This window comes from Sesamum indicum, linkage group LG6, assembly GCF_000512975.1.
Source record: "Sesamum indicum cultivar Zhongzhi No. 13 linkage group LG6, S_indicum_v1.0, whole genome shotgun sequence".
Lineage (NCBI taxonomy): Eukaryota > Viridiplantae > Streptophyta > Magnoliopsida > Lamiales > Pedaliaceae > Sesamum > Sesamum indicum.
The window spans coordinates 8,314,388-8,328,356 of NC_026150.1; the positions used below are offsets into that span (position 1 = coordinate 8,314,388).

Consider the following 13,969-nt stretch of genomic DNA (forward strand, 5'->3'; position numbering starts at 1 on the left):
CTGATGAGTATAGCCACTGGAACACACGCAGAAGCAGAAATTAAAACCCTAAATCGCCAGGATTGGGAAAATGGCGGGGTGTGGATTCTGGAAGAGGAACTGTGGAATGGTGCAGAGAGTGTGTGTAGAGTGCAGCTGTAGAGAGAAGGATGGTAGTTATAAGTTTGAATCAATAGCGTGAAAATTTTCTTCATATGTTTGAATAATAAAAATTAAATTATACGAACACATTTTATCTTTCTTTTTAATTAGGCAAACGATGAATTGCCTAAAATACCCCTTACTATAGTTATTTATTCCACAAATATCCACATTTTGTATTAATTAATTTTATTAATAGTTTCTAATTCGTAGACATTTAAAGTTAATTCATTTTATTAATATTAATCATTTATTTATTTTATTTTCTTTTTTTCATTTAAATAAATATAATAAAAATATAAATTATGTACGTTTATGTAGTGTGGTTCAGTTTGTTTATCAAATGAGAAATTTTTTATCCAAGTCACGTATATGTGAACCGAATCAATTACGCAATAAATATAATTCATTCGTATATGATTAATGGAGGTGATTACGACGAATGTATCACAATTGTCGTGTATAGTTCAAGTTTGTCCATCAACAATTATGTTTTAGCTCCGTCACTAGTGATTAAAATAAAAAATTTAAAATCATAAATCTAAGTCCCATCGGGTGTATGGACAGTTGTTTTCACTTTATGTGAATTAGTTATAATTTATTTTTATTATTATTTATTATAATAATGTATTGATGGACTTAATGTATTATTCAAATTATTAAAATATTAATTTAATCATGTGATTACCACTTCTATTAAAAGAGATAAGGAAAAAAAATTCAAAAAATATTTGAGTATTTTAACATAATCTCGAGAGACATCAATATAATTTATCCTTAAAAAAAAGTTATTCTCTTGGGTTAATAAGACATTAGAGTCCAATAATTTGGAATCATTTAAATTAAAATTATTCAAATAATTGATTACTAGAATTTGGAAATTCATAACTTTATATTCATCAATAAAAATACGAATGAGGTATACTTTGAATTACTCATATAACACCGACGACAACAGTTCAAATATAACGTACGTGACTACAAACAAAACACTGCAAAAAACATCATATGCACGGTGGGCTGTTTGTCAAATGATCAAATATTCCTTATTTAGATTACTCGAGTTCATATCAATAACATCGGACAAGTAAAAAATGTTGCCACAAACCAAAAAGCTTAGATAATATTTACATATTGTACAAACTATTTTTACCAATAATAAAAAAAAAAAATTACAATAAGCTCGTCTAAAATTGTCATAAGTGTAAATATCTATTTGTTAAAAAATATCGAATACTAATTTGGAATTAACACCATTTAATAAATATCATTTACAATGAGTTCTACATCATTGATTTAGAGAGATATTTATATTTTTAAATAAAAATAAGATATTTATAATTATGACTAAAGGAAGCTGATTATAATTTTCTAAAAAAAAAAGGGAGTAAAAAAAGATGAAAAGAAGCATAGAAGAGTTGTACCCATGACGTCACAACGTGGACGTGGAGCTCCCTAATAAAATATACAAACTTAAAAAGAACAGTACAAGGCGGGAACACGATTCCTAACCGCGTAGTGGGGCACACGATCACTTTTTTCTGTTTTTCCAGAAAATATAAATGAAGAAATTATGAAAAATCAAAGCCCAAAAGAATTATCCAAAAAAAAGGAAAATAGGTTGTGCTTATAAACCTTCAATTTCGATCATCATCTCCACAAATCACAATTTGCCCTTAACTTCTAAATAAAGGTAAATCCACCATTGGCTCGGAGATTGTTTTATTGTTTATTTTCATTTTCCAATATAAAGGGAAAATTGGAAAATGGAAGAATCAGAAACAATGATGAGGTTTGGATTCTGATCTGTTGCAAAAGTGGAGCTTCGGATTCGTTTTGATCCATAACGGTTTTCCTTTGGAAAACCCCCAGGTTTGTGATTTTGTCAAAATTTTGCGGATTTTTGTAGGGTTTAATTGTTATTGTAGATTTCGTGGTGAATTTCATCATCATTGTTCTGGTGGTCACATCATGTGATTTTGGTATAATGTAGGCTTTGGTTGAGTTGTAGATAAAATGCAAAGAATTATGTTGTTTTTTTCCCCCTTAAATCCTGTATAGGATACCCATTCGACTTACAGTTGCCAATGTCTAAGTTTAATTGGTAATTTGTCAATCTTGGAATGTTGATCCTAACTGGCAGTTGAGATCTGCTTGCATTTCAAAATTATTATAGTTTATTTCAAGACGCATGGCGTCATGGGACCTGCTTGTATATGGTGGAAAATGAAATGAGAATTTAGGACGCAAAGCCGTTAAAACTATAAGAAAGGAAAAATGACTAGTTCAGTTGATGAGTTCTGGAAAAGTCTGCAATGCAGTTTATTTAGCTAAACGAAGTGGGCGCACTTGTTGCGGTTTGTATCTGCCATTTGAGTAGTCTTTTTGCATTTGAAACTAATATGGAATTTGATTTGTTAGGTTACATGATAAATGAATATTTTTTCTGGGAACTGCAATGTAATGGATGAATCTTATTCTTTTTCCTACCTTTTGTTTTTTGTGACTCTTCTAGAGATTACAGGCAGACTTGTGGTAGAACTTTACCCGTCCATCCTTTTGATTTTATCCTAATATTGCCTTGTCATACAAGGCAATGCTGGAATTGTATTTGATTTTTGTCCTTGTGGTAGTGATTCATAAGATGGTTCATATTTCAATTTATGTTCCTTTTTTTTCTTAGTCACTCAATTTAGGTTTTCGCAGAAGATTTGGTTTACAGCCCAGAAAATATTTAGATATCAAGCATGCACTTTTTCCTTTAATTGGTGACATTTTAAAGTTTTTTGACTTCGCACTTATGCTTATCATTGTTATTTTGTTTAATAGAGTAATACTGAATGAAAGGTAAGTTTATGAGAGCAGACTTAATATGATGGAGATATACTCTGACCGTCTGATGCTTGGTATACCAAATATTGGACAAAGTACTCAGAAAAAGTCTTGGTTGGATTTATCAATATACTGCTGAAGTAAATGAAAGCTTCAGAAACACTGGATATGATTAATGAAGTTTTTGAAGCTTCATTTCTTTTGCTATTTATGTTTGAAGTATCTACTAGGGGATTCAGGCTCAAACAACCCACTGATTTTATATAACTAAGCAATATTGTACGAACACAATATCTCCTACATTGCAATCCAGGTTCACAACTTCCAGCACATATTTCTTCTGATTGTTGGTTGAGGACTTCTCGTTATACATGTCATGAAGTTGTATTGGGTATACATAGTTGCGTACATTTGTTAGATGTGCTAGTTTCTTTAAGTAAGAAAATGGATGGAGGCGTATTAAAAATAAATTTTCTTCCACGGAAATTCTCCAGAGCCATTACCATTGTGAACTTACAATGTTGTCTGCTCATGCATTGGAATTACTTTTCATGTGGTTTAGATCTAACTATTTCTTCATTTGATTTTATCTAGTGTTACAGATTAACCATTTAAGACCAATATCTGGACTAACCAGGTTCAGTTCCTGTAGTATGGTGGAGACTTGGAGTTGACTTTCCCAGTCAATATCTAATTTCCCCTTGTCCATAAATGAGTATCCCTTATTTCCCTAAACATTTCATAACACAGGCTCTCATTTGGAAAATAATTGCCTGCTCGTTAGAAGTAGCTTTCATTAAGTGTTTTGATATATCCTAAAGATAATTTGCTCTAGTTCGTACGATGATAAAACAAATGAATTATATCGTTACCCATCTTAAGTCTAATATGAAATTGCATCCTAATTCAAACAAGGACACTCAAATATTCTCGGAGATCTAGATTATTATCCATTTTACGGTCAAATTGATGTTTCATGACTTCCAATTTGATTATGTGCAGTCTGACAATTGTTTTGCACTTAAATTTTCTCAGTGCCGTGTCCATTGTTGGACTTTGCAAGCACTTATCAAATTTATCATGGATCCACAGTCAGAAGTACATGTGAGTGAGAATAGGGAGCTGGATGGCTTAAGTGAAGTTCGTAATGGGAATGTTTCTGGAAGAATAGAAGCTTTTAATGGTCTTGCTGAAGGTAGATAGCTGTGTATTATGATACCTTTTAAGTAAATGTTCTAGATTGTTTTTCTTTTTAACAAGTTTTACTAGTCTACCTGCTCTTTTTACCTCTGGAAATCCAAGGTAGCTGATTTCATGATGGGAGTGTTAAACTTAAAATCTGCTGAAGGTGGCATAAGAAACTATATTTTGTCCCGTGCAGACAAATTTAGTTATAGCAGCATTAACTATTTCCTGCTAGCCAATTTTCAGGAATCCTAGAGTTTCACTCTCTGAAATTAATTAAATCACCTGGTAATGCCATCTCATTACTTGATGAACAGATGTTAATTGATTATTCATCAAGTCGCTGTTGGGTGAGAAATTTCATCAAAATTGTCTTTTATTGTTTGTTTGCTCCTGCTTGCCTTTAGGGTAGACTTATTAAATAGATATTCATTAAGGAAGTTGAAATGTACAAGATGTATTGTATACCAACATCAAAGTTCGTGCTTGGCTCATTCAGTATGCTAGGTTCTCTGAGTCTATATGTGATGACACCTTTAGCTATTTTCTGACTGTTTGCATGATTTCATCATGTAGGGTATAACTTCTCTGGTGTCCTTAAATCAAAGCGTGTACATTATGCAGATATCCCTGCTTTTAAGATTTCGGAATTGACGAAATTGGGTAACTTAGAGGTAACTATACACATTACAGCAGCAAAAGAAAAAGAACAGAAATCACTTTAGTTGATCATTTTCTTATACCTGACATGTTCTTATGCTTTAAGCTGCTCAATTTATGTAGAGCGCCTCTTCGCACTCTCTTTTCAGTACTGTGAATAGGATTTTGGATGAATGCATTGAGAAATCAAATCAAGACATTCCTCAGGTATCCAACATATATTATAGATGTATCGCTGTGCAGTTGCTGGTAGAAGACAATCTTTTTTCTCCTCTGCTGCTTAATTTGAACGGCCTATTGATTTTTTTACCTTTGTTATTTTGCTCTTCTTAGCGTGTTGCATCTGTGCTGAAATTAGTTGTGCAAGAAATTGAGCAGCGGGTTACAAAACAAGCTGACAATATGAGGAAGGTAACACATTATCAGCAGTTCAATACATTTTCCTTCCTACCGATGTGGCGTTCTGAGTCCGCCTTATGGTATTACTGCAGCAAAGCAATATGTACAAGTCTCGTGAGGACAGGTATCATACAAAGATTAGAGCGTTAGAAACCCTTGCTACTGGGACTACTGAAGAAAATGAGGTATCATAATGGTGGTTGTAAGTATGGACTATGGATGTGGGTTCTTCTCTAATCTGCTCTTTCTTAATCACATTAAATTAATATGTGCAGGTTGTCATGAACCAGCTTCAGCAGATGAAGGTGAATGTCTTTATGAAGGACATAAGTAATTTGGGATCAGTTATGAAATTTGGTGTTGTGATGGCTATAAAGTAGCAAGCCAGGAAGCTGAACCTAAAGATATTTATATCTACTTGCTAGCACACATGTCTTCCCTTTTTTCTGTATTTTCCAAAATGGTCCCCTCACTATCATCAAGGTTCATCACCCTTGTTTTTCGTGCTCTATTTGCATTCTTGCCTTCTCTGCAAGTATTGGCTTTTTCCAGAAACAATAATCTGTCAACCATTTAACAGTTATTGAAATGCTAGATTTTTATCCAAGATGCATTATTGCAAATGATGTAGTTTAGAAGCTAATGCTTATTTTCTAGAATCAAAATTTTTTTGTACTTCATTTTGATTGCATTGTATCTTAGTGTTTTTTTTTTTTTTTTTTTTTGTAATCATAGTACAGTAACTTTGTTTGACTTAATCTGTCAATAGCAGCAGGGTTTATCGTTGTACTTATATAATATCTCAACGAGGAAACAGTGTTCCTCTCACTCGGATGCCATGATATCAAGATTGGATGGATTGAATTATATACTATTGCATTTGCCTTCATTAATATAACTGCTGTTCATAATTCAAACAATGACATTTGCTGGTACATTTACTGTCTTGAAATTTTTTTCTGTTATTTTATCTAGTCTTTCAATGTTTATGTGCCTGTAACAGATTCAGAAGACTAAAATTGAGGAAAAAAAGAAGCTTGAGGAGCAGGATTTAATTAAACTGAGGAAAGAAAAGGACATCTGTGAGAGTAAGATTTTATCGCTAAATGAAGAACTCAATTTAGCCAAAAAATCCTATGAAGAGAATCTCTTTCATTTGGAAGCCAAGGCTGAGGAAAGTAAAGATAAGCTACAGAAAAAAATACGGGAACTTGAGTCCCTTCTGACTGATTCAAGAAAGAAAATAAAAGAGCTTGAAGACTTTTCAGAATCAAAGTTTTTACAATGGAAAAGGAAAGAACGGGAATACAAGCACTTCATAGATTCTCAATTTGGGTCCCTACAGGTGTGCAACAAATTGTATGTTTTACATCTAACTTTATGCCCCATTTATTGATACCTTATGTTATGAAATTGATCAGGAACTGAGGTTGGCATCTGAGTCCATCAAGCAAGACGTCTCAAAGATCAACAATACATTTGCTGAAGAATTTTATCATTTTGGTTGGAATATGTTGGAAATTTCTTTGTGTATAAACATCTGCCAATAACTTGCATGTCATTATTTCTTAGCTCTATTATATTGGTAATGGGCAGGTTTAAATCTCCAAGGCTTGATAGATGCTGCTCAAAATTATCACAGCGTGCTTGAAGAAAATCGAAAATTGTATAATGAGGTTCAAGATTTGAAAGGTTAGTAAATTGAGGTTACAAAATATTTAGCTGCAATAAATATTTGGTCATTTATCTTGGTGCATTTTGCTAGGAAACATAAGAGTTTATTGTCGTGTAAGGCCATTCCTCTCGGGACAAAATGGAAGACAAACGACCATACAGTATATCGGCGATAATGGAGAATTGGTTGTTATAAACCCCTCAAAATCAGGAAAAGACAGTCACCGTCTATTCAAATTCAACAAGCTCTTTGGTCCTGCAGCCACGCAAGGTTCTAATTGACTGAATTTTAATAACAAATGTTTAGTTTGATGTCTTATCATTGGTCTGTGCTGACTCTGTGTGTGTCTCTCTCTCTCTATATATATGTGTCCTTGTTCTTTTGTTTGTTTATCCTGAATCCTTCTTGTTCCCAGAGGACGTATTTCGAGATACTCAACCATTAATCAGGTCTGTCCTTGATGGGTATAATGTTTGCATATTTGCGTATGGTCAAACTGGCTCAGGGAAAACTTACACTATGGTGAGATCATGGTTTATAATTGGTAAAAGAAGTTCTATCAGCCTTTTAGGTTCTTTATGCTCATGAAAATGTTTGCAGAGTGGACCCAATGCATCATCAGTTGCAGATTGGGGGGTCAACTATAGAGCTCTGAATGATCTCTTCAATATCTCTCAGAAACGACATAGCTCCATTGCATATGAAATTGGGGTCCAAATGGTTGAAATATATAATGAACAAGTACGAGACTTACTCTGCTCTGACAGTTCTCAGAAGAGATATCCTTCAAAGTTGCTCTGCTGATCTCATTTTTAACAAAACATGCATTTTTCTTTTTTAAAATATTCAGCAATAACGTTCTTATCTATAGAGTTGGTTTACTCCTTGTACATGCCAAGATTCTGGCCAATATACTTGCTTTACTTGCGTTTTCTTACTGGATGCATCCCATTGTTTCCTTTAACTTGCACACACTTGGGATATGGAATACTTCCCAACCAAATGGATTAGCTGTGCCTGATGCTAGCTTGCATACTGTTAAATCAACTGCTGATGTATTGGAGCTTATGAAAGTTGGCTTAACAAATCGAGCTGTGGGTGCTACTGCTTTGAATGAAAGAAGCAGCCGGTCTCACAGGTTCACTAATATTCTTTCAGTTTCCTGCTCTTATCATTGTTCTGAAAGAGTCTAATTTTGGTTTCCCGTTGTACGAGAAGTATCCTCACTGTTCATGTCCGTGGGACGGAATTGGAGACCAATGCCATTTTGCGTGGTTGTCTGCATTTGGTTGATCTGGCTGGCAGTGAAAGGGTTGACCGCTCTGAAGCAACAGGTGACAGATTGCGTGAAGCACAACACATAAACAAATCCCTATCAGCTTTGGGAGATGTGATCTTTGCGCTGGCACAAAAAAACTCTCATGTGCCATACAGAAATAGCAAATTAACTCAAGTTCTTCAAAGCTCTTTAGGTATCAGACCACGCTTGAGAAGGCAATAATTATACAGCAGTGATGTTATTCATGATTCTTGCTTTTCTTTTGTCTGTTCTCTTAAATGGAATTGTTAAATGCTATCCTATGTTGCACTGCCATTCTGACATGCATCCTTGTCCCCTTGTCCTGGATTTTGTTGCAGGTGGCCAAGCAAAGACTCTTATGTTTGTACAACTCAATCCTGATGTAGAGTCCTATTCGGAGACTATAAGTACCCTAAAATTTGCTGAGAGGGTTTCTGGAGTTGAGTTGGGTGCTGCACAAAGTAATAAGGAGGGTAGGGGTGTCAGAGAACTCATGGAACAGGTTATGGTTGTTGTTTTTTTTTTTTTTTTGGTTTAATCTGAAACATCTGAATCTTATCAAATTCTCAATTCCGTGTTCAATTTTTCTGACGCTAGAGTTTGCTACATGAATGTTGCCATACCTTTTCATTTCCCACTGAATTCGGACACACTAATCTGCTCTCTTGGATTGCTTAATTCAGATTTTTGCTGTTTATGTGGAACTAATTTTGAAGACTTTAATTCTTTCAGTTTTGGATGTCCTCAATGTCTTATGGGATTACCCATGCAAGAGGAAGAACATTCTCTCTCCCATCGCTCCATAGATACACTTTAATGCTTTTTTACCTTTCTTATGAATTAAAAATCACTCAGCGAATGCAGTTGTTGAGTGCTATAATATAATCAACTACCTGCAGGTCTTAAAGGATGCTTTTGGACTTTCTAGCCATTTGTTTATCCTCTAGTATCATAATAAATTAAAATTTATGTCTAGTTAAACTTTTATAATCTCGCAGGTTGCTTCTTTAAAGGATGCTGTTGCTAAGAAGGATGAAGAAATAGAGCAGTTAAGGTTACACAAACCTAATGCAAACGACGAAAGACAGGGTGTGATTTCGCCATGGTATGGGTCTTCCTCTTCACGGCGACAATCTCTAGGAGGGGTGCGGCCAAACCAAAGACTTTCCGGAAGGAAAAGCACTTCTGAGAAAGCTGCTTCTGATTTGGAAAATAGCTCTGAGTACAGTGACAAGCATTCTGAGGCTGGTTCACAGCAATCAATGGATGAATTTAAGCATCACAAAGAGTTCTTTCTACAGTCGAGACGTGCTGTTGTTGGTGGTGCTGAAAATTTTTCGGAAGACATTGGATTAAAATTTGATTTAGCAGATGGAGCTAAAAATATTAACGATGATGTAGAGCTTTTTGGTTTTGGAGATGAAGATTCTGAAGAGAGACTTAGTGATATATCTGACGGAGTTCTTTCTAGGGAAACGGAAACCGACGGTTCAATCAACAGTATTATAGAGTACACCCTTTTCCCTGAGACACCAAAGCCAACTGTAGAGATCACTGAAAAGTAAGCATTTCTTGCATCCTTTCTTTGTCTAATGCTGCCTCAGAAATTCATATCACCAATACGGGCTCCTGAACTATATTGAATCGTTTATTATACACACCTGAACTTCTCCATCTTTTTTTCTCGTTGACTGCAGACTCGACGTGCCAGTTCAACTTCCAAGACCACCAATGAAGCGGGGTCAATCAGGAACTTCCAGGTTGTCTCTGAGCAAAAGCTCCTCCAAAATTCCAAGTATGGACACTCTTTTCATGTCCTCTCCCCATACTTTCATATGCGCACTGATTTCTTTTATTTTTCTCATGTATAGTCTGGCATTTCTCCATCAACGACGACTTTTTCACCAACATTTTACAAAATCTCTACTCTTTTTTTCTTTTAAGTCCCTTCAGGTTCTAGAAAATCCACAGCCAACAGTTCTTCTGCACTTAAACCTCCCAAAAGGTGGCAGTAATTCGCAAGATCGTCAAAAAGAAACAAAAGACAACTCTGCTCACACTTCCGGTTTCTATATCAGAACAGCTGTGCTACCTCATGTTGGTTCATAAGGTGGTAGAATTGTTGTACATGTAGAAACCTTGTTTTGTATGATATTTAGCTTAGGTAGTAGTGATATCTTGAACTGGCATCGGCATTAGACATCTTGTGGATGTAAATTGAAGACTGCAGATGTTGCTCTGAATGATGCTGCTCTCTTATGAAGCCAGAAAAATGAATTCAACCAGCAACATCTCAGTTGCACAAGCTGGCGCTTTTTTTTTCTTCAACCAAAAAAAAGTTGAGAAATTTCACAGGGTTAGCAACAAAGTGGTCAATGCTTATAGATCTTAAAATTCTGTATCACTCTCCCACTTCTTGTACACAGAAGTTGAAATACCAATACCTCGCTCTTTTGTTTCGTATGAGGAATGTTTTCCTCTCTTCTGTTTCTTTTCTTTTTCTTTTTTGATGATTTCTTTTGAGTATTTGCTAACCAATATATGATGTTTGTCTGGTTAAATCTATTTTAAAAACTTTTTGTATAATTTTATATTTGATAAAAGAAAAGTGGAGCTTATGGGATTAATTGAATTTTATTTAGAAAGTAAGTTATTAAAGTATTTGGATGAAGTAAAATTATGAAAATTATAAAAGTTATATTAATTTTTGTAATTAATATGATAAAATTAAAAGAATTTGCTATGATCTCAAATTTAATATATAGATAAATTTGAATTTTTTTTATAACACTACAATTTTGTAAAATCAATTTTTTTTTAATTTTTTTAAGTTATAATTAATTATTTAAAGTTGGGTCAAACTTATCAACAAACACTTTTGACTAGAGCTATAAATGATTTGAGTCGAGCTCAAATAACTTAATATTTTTAAGTATATTTTATTAATTTTGCACTAAGCGAATCGAACTCGAGCCAAACATGAAAGTTGTATCGAATAAATATTTTGCTTAAAGTTGGTTTGTTAAATTAAAAAATTGAGTTTAAACGAGCTTTTATCGATTAATTTCAATCGAGTATGGAATAATTTGATTTATTTTCTAATTGAACTTTTGAAGTAGTTATATATTACAAAAATTAGTACCGATAAGCAAAGAGCGATCGTGTCTGGGTGGTGTAGTTGGTTATCACGCTAGTCTCACACACTAGAGGTCCCCGGTTCGAACCCGGGCTCAGACATTTTTTTCTCTACATTCTTTTTTAAGCTTGTAGTTGCAGATGCAAAAATTACCCTAAACCACCACCATCAACTCGCCTTCCTCCGGCAGTTCAAACGCACCCCTCATCGCCTCTCCGGCAATTTCTCACAAAAAGGTGGTTCGCGCGTTGTAGCTATTTGGACTCCATTGTTTTCTCTCCGTTCAAAGACCGACCAGTATCATTGTGATAGCCTCCTCACAACACCCCTTCTCCATTTTGTTTCCTTCATTGTTGCACCAATCGAAATGGCCTCACCAATCCCTGACTCATCGCCTCCAATTTTTTTATTTTTTAGTTAATTAATCATTAAATATATATTTTGATTAATCATAAATAACTTTAGATAATTATAATAATTATAGATATTTAATTAATAATTTGTCTGATATATATTCGAATTTTTTCTTTTAAATATATATAACACTAATTTAAATATAAATATCATTTGTAAAAATTAATATAAACTAATAAAATATTTAACATAATAATAATTTGAAATTAATTTATAAATTATAGTTTATTATAATTATTTAAGGTTTATATTCATGTACATATCTAAATTTATTTTTTTTTATTTTTTTGGTATTTTATATTTAATATAAATATATTTTTAAAAATTTTGAAATAAAAAATAATGTATCTAAATATGTATGAGAGAATATATTTTTATCCTTTTGGTATTTCAAAAAAAATTGAAAGAAAAAATAATAAAGTATAATTCTCGTACTGTAATAAATTTAAATATAGTTTATTTAATATAAGTCAAAAATGCCTTAATATCTTATATACTCATATAAGTGGTATTTTATTCCAAAATGGACTAAAAGATTGACCCAAACAACAACCAGGCACACCACCCTGTGCGTCCGCACCACTTTCCGTCAATTTATAACAGAATGAATTTTTTTTTGCTGGGATTTTGAAAACAGGAAGAGTTTTGCCTATTTTCAAAACACAAGGATATTTTTTGCTAATGTAACAAAACACGGATACAACGAAATTTGGCCTAAAGAAAAAAAGTCCAATTTTCTGCACATACTTACAAGCAAAGAATTAATGCAATTTGCTTAGGAGGATTACTACACTCTCTTTGGTTTTGATCTAAATTAGATGTGCTCTACATGGCCGAAAAAATGTTGCAAATTCAAAACCATCCACATTTCTCCTCGTCAAAACCCGCAACGGAGGCACCAGCTTTCGACTTTTCTGCACTGCAAATAATGCAGATGGCTGCAGATAATGTCGTTGAGCCACCGTCCATCATCTTCTGTTCATGCGTGAATGTCTAAGGGCTAAGTCGCGGAACCTCCAATGAGAACAATCGCTTGAAAGATTCGTAGGATGCAAAGAAAAGTGCTCCCTGAACCATATACATGACGAGTCTTGGAGTCAAGCCCCTGAGAGTTAAAGATCACAATATGGGAACGTTAGATTTATTGAAGCAAGATCTTATCATCTTATATATGATGGGAAAGATGATGCCTTAAATGAGGTTCGTGTAACAGCCATCACAAGTTGTATGCAGCAACTATATGCAATATAAGATGTGAATATTTTTATTGATGAGAACGGTACTTCAACAGATAATTCCCCAAATAGTGCTGTTGTATTGATGCAAAGTTAAAATTTGTTCGTACAAATTGTGACTTTGCTCACCTGTAAAGACCTTTCAAACCCTCATGCTTCTCTATTTCTTTAAGTGTATTGAATACACCATTATAGGTCATCGTAGATCCAGGAATCTGTATTGACAATTTCGGTAGATCTTTACAATGTGAACTCTAATAAATGGTCTATAAACAAAACTGAAAGACTAAGAATACGAAGTATTGAGAGAGCATCCCAAATGCTGCATCTGACTGAAGCACATTCCACATTCCTCTACAAAAAAATTGCAAAGAAATGCCCTTAATGAAAAGAGAAAAGGAGAAGGAACCTGAGTTTGCAATCTTGTCTTGACAACATCAAATGGGGTGGTAAACAATGAGGCCATAGATCCAGCCAATCCTCCACATACTAACTGCACAAAATAGGAAGCATGATGAGAGGACTGCAGGAAGAAAGAAAGGGTTCAGAAATGTAGAAAACTAACCGTCACTGATGTATTAGCTTGAGCATTCGATTGGATTGATGACGACATAATTGGCTTCAGGCTTTCATAAGTGTAAAACTGCACATGAGACAATTAATATCAAACATAAAAAGACAACTGACAGTGGTAGACAACAATATGTAGGATATGCTTAACATGTCAAAATAAATAACCAGAAATACTCTGAGAAAATGGCACAAAAATCCAACTAGGAACTGTAATTCTATCAAGTGAAGAGGGGTATGTTATCCCTTTGACTAAGTAATTAGAATCAAATAAATAATGAATAAGCACCAGAGGAGAAGATGCAATCCCATGAAACAATGCAGTTGTCTCCAACCATACCTTGATGACAGAATGAGGAACATTTCTGCAGAGGACAGCACCCCATCCAGCGTACAGTGAAAGGAAGCCGCCTTTTTGAACA

The 13,969-nt window shown here is 34.1% G+C and overlaps 2 protein-coding genes and 1 non-coding gene across 4 annotated transcripts in view; 2 read left to right on the forward strand and 1 right to left on the reverse strand.

Annotated features, from left to right (window-relative positions):
* Positions 1,752-10,677, forward strand: LOC105164089 (kinesin-like protein KIN-14J). 2 transcript variants are annotated; one of them, XM_011082650.2, is made up of 19 exons: positions 1,752-2,013; positions 4,009-4,168; positions 4,735-4,832; positions 4,942-5,025; positions 5,152-5,229; positions 5,310-5,402; positions 5,493-5,522; positions 6,221-6,562; positions 6,639-6,720; positions 6,814-6,909; positions 6,983-7,162; positions 7,308-7,414; positions 7,493-7,671; positions 7,866-8,030; positions 8,111-8,364; positions 8,531-8,694; positions 9,191-9,753; positions 9,890-9,987; positions 10,137-10,677. In XM_011082650.2, exons 2-19 carry the CDS (start codon positions 4,054-4,056, stop codon positions 10,205-10,207), a joined length of 2,799 nt encoding a protein of 932 aa, XP_011080952.1. In that variant the 5' UTR covers positions 1,752-2,013; positions 4,009-4,053; the 3' UTR covers positions 10,208-10,677. The 2 variants fall into 2 exon arrangements, with proteins under 2 accessions (XP_011080952.1, XP_011080953.1); XM_011082651.2 differs by having other exon boundaries at positions 10,146-10,677.
* Positions 11,356-11,429, forward strand: TRNAV-CAC. Its single transcript has one exon. It is a non-coding gene; the product is annotated as a tRNA-Val (tRNA).
* The window catches only part of LOC105164090 (probable S-adenosylmethionine carrier 2, chloroplastic), a 4,977-nt gene continuing 3,434 nt past the window's right edge, over positions 12,427-13,969 (reverse strand). Inside the window, exons 6-10 of the mRNA XM_011082652.2 lie at positions 13,888-13,969; positions 13,543-13,620; positions 13,387-13,470; positions 13,107-13,192; positions 12,427-12,847 (exon numbers count right to left, since the gene is read on the reverse strand). The exon at positions 13,888-13,969 is cut by the window's right edge and continues 8 nt beyond it. Coding sequence (XP_011080954.1) covers positions 12,736-12,847; positions 13,107-13,192; positions 13,387-13,470; positions 13,543-13,620; positions 13,888-13,969 — 442 coding nt within the window. The 3' untranslated portion in view covers positions 12,427-12,735. The remainder of the gene's footprint in view (positions 12,848-13,106; positions 13,193-13,386; positions 13,471-13,542; positions 13,621-13,887) is intronic.

Coding starts and splice junctions, on each gene's coding strand:
- LOC105164089 (XM_011082650.2), top strand. CDS start 4,054: ATGGATCCACAGTCAGAAGTACATGTGAGTGAGAATAGGGAGCTGGAT. Junction 5,523..6,220: donor ACCAGCTTCAGCAGATGAAG/GTGAATGTCTTT, acceptor TGCCTGTAACAG/ATTCAGAAGACTAAAATTGA. Junction 6,721..6,813: donor TGAAGAATTTTATCATTTTG/GTTGGAATATGT, acceptor GGTAATGGGCAG/GTTTAAATCTCCAAGGCTTG.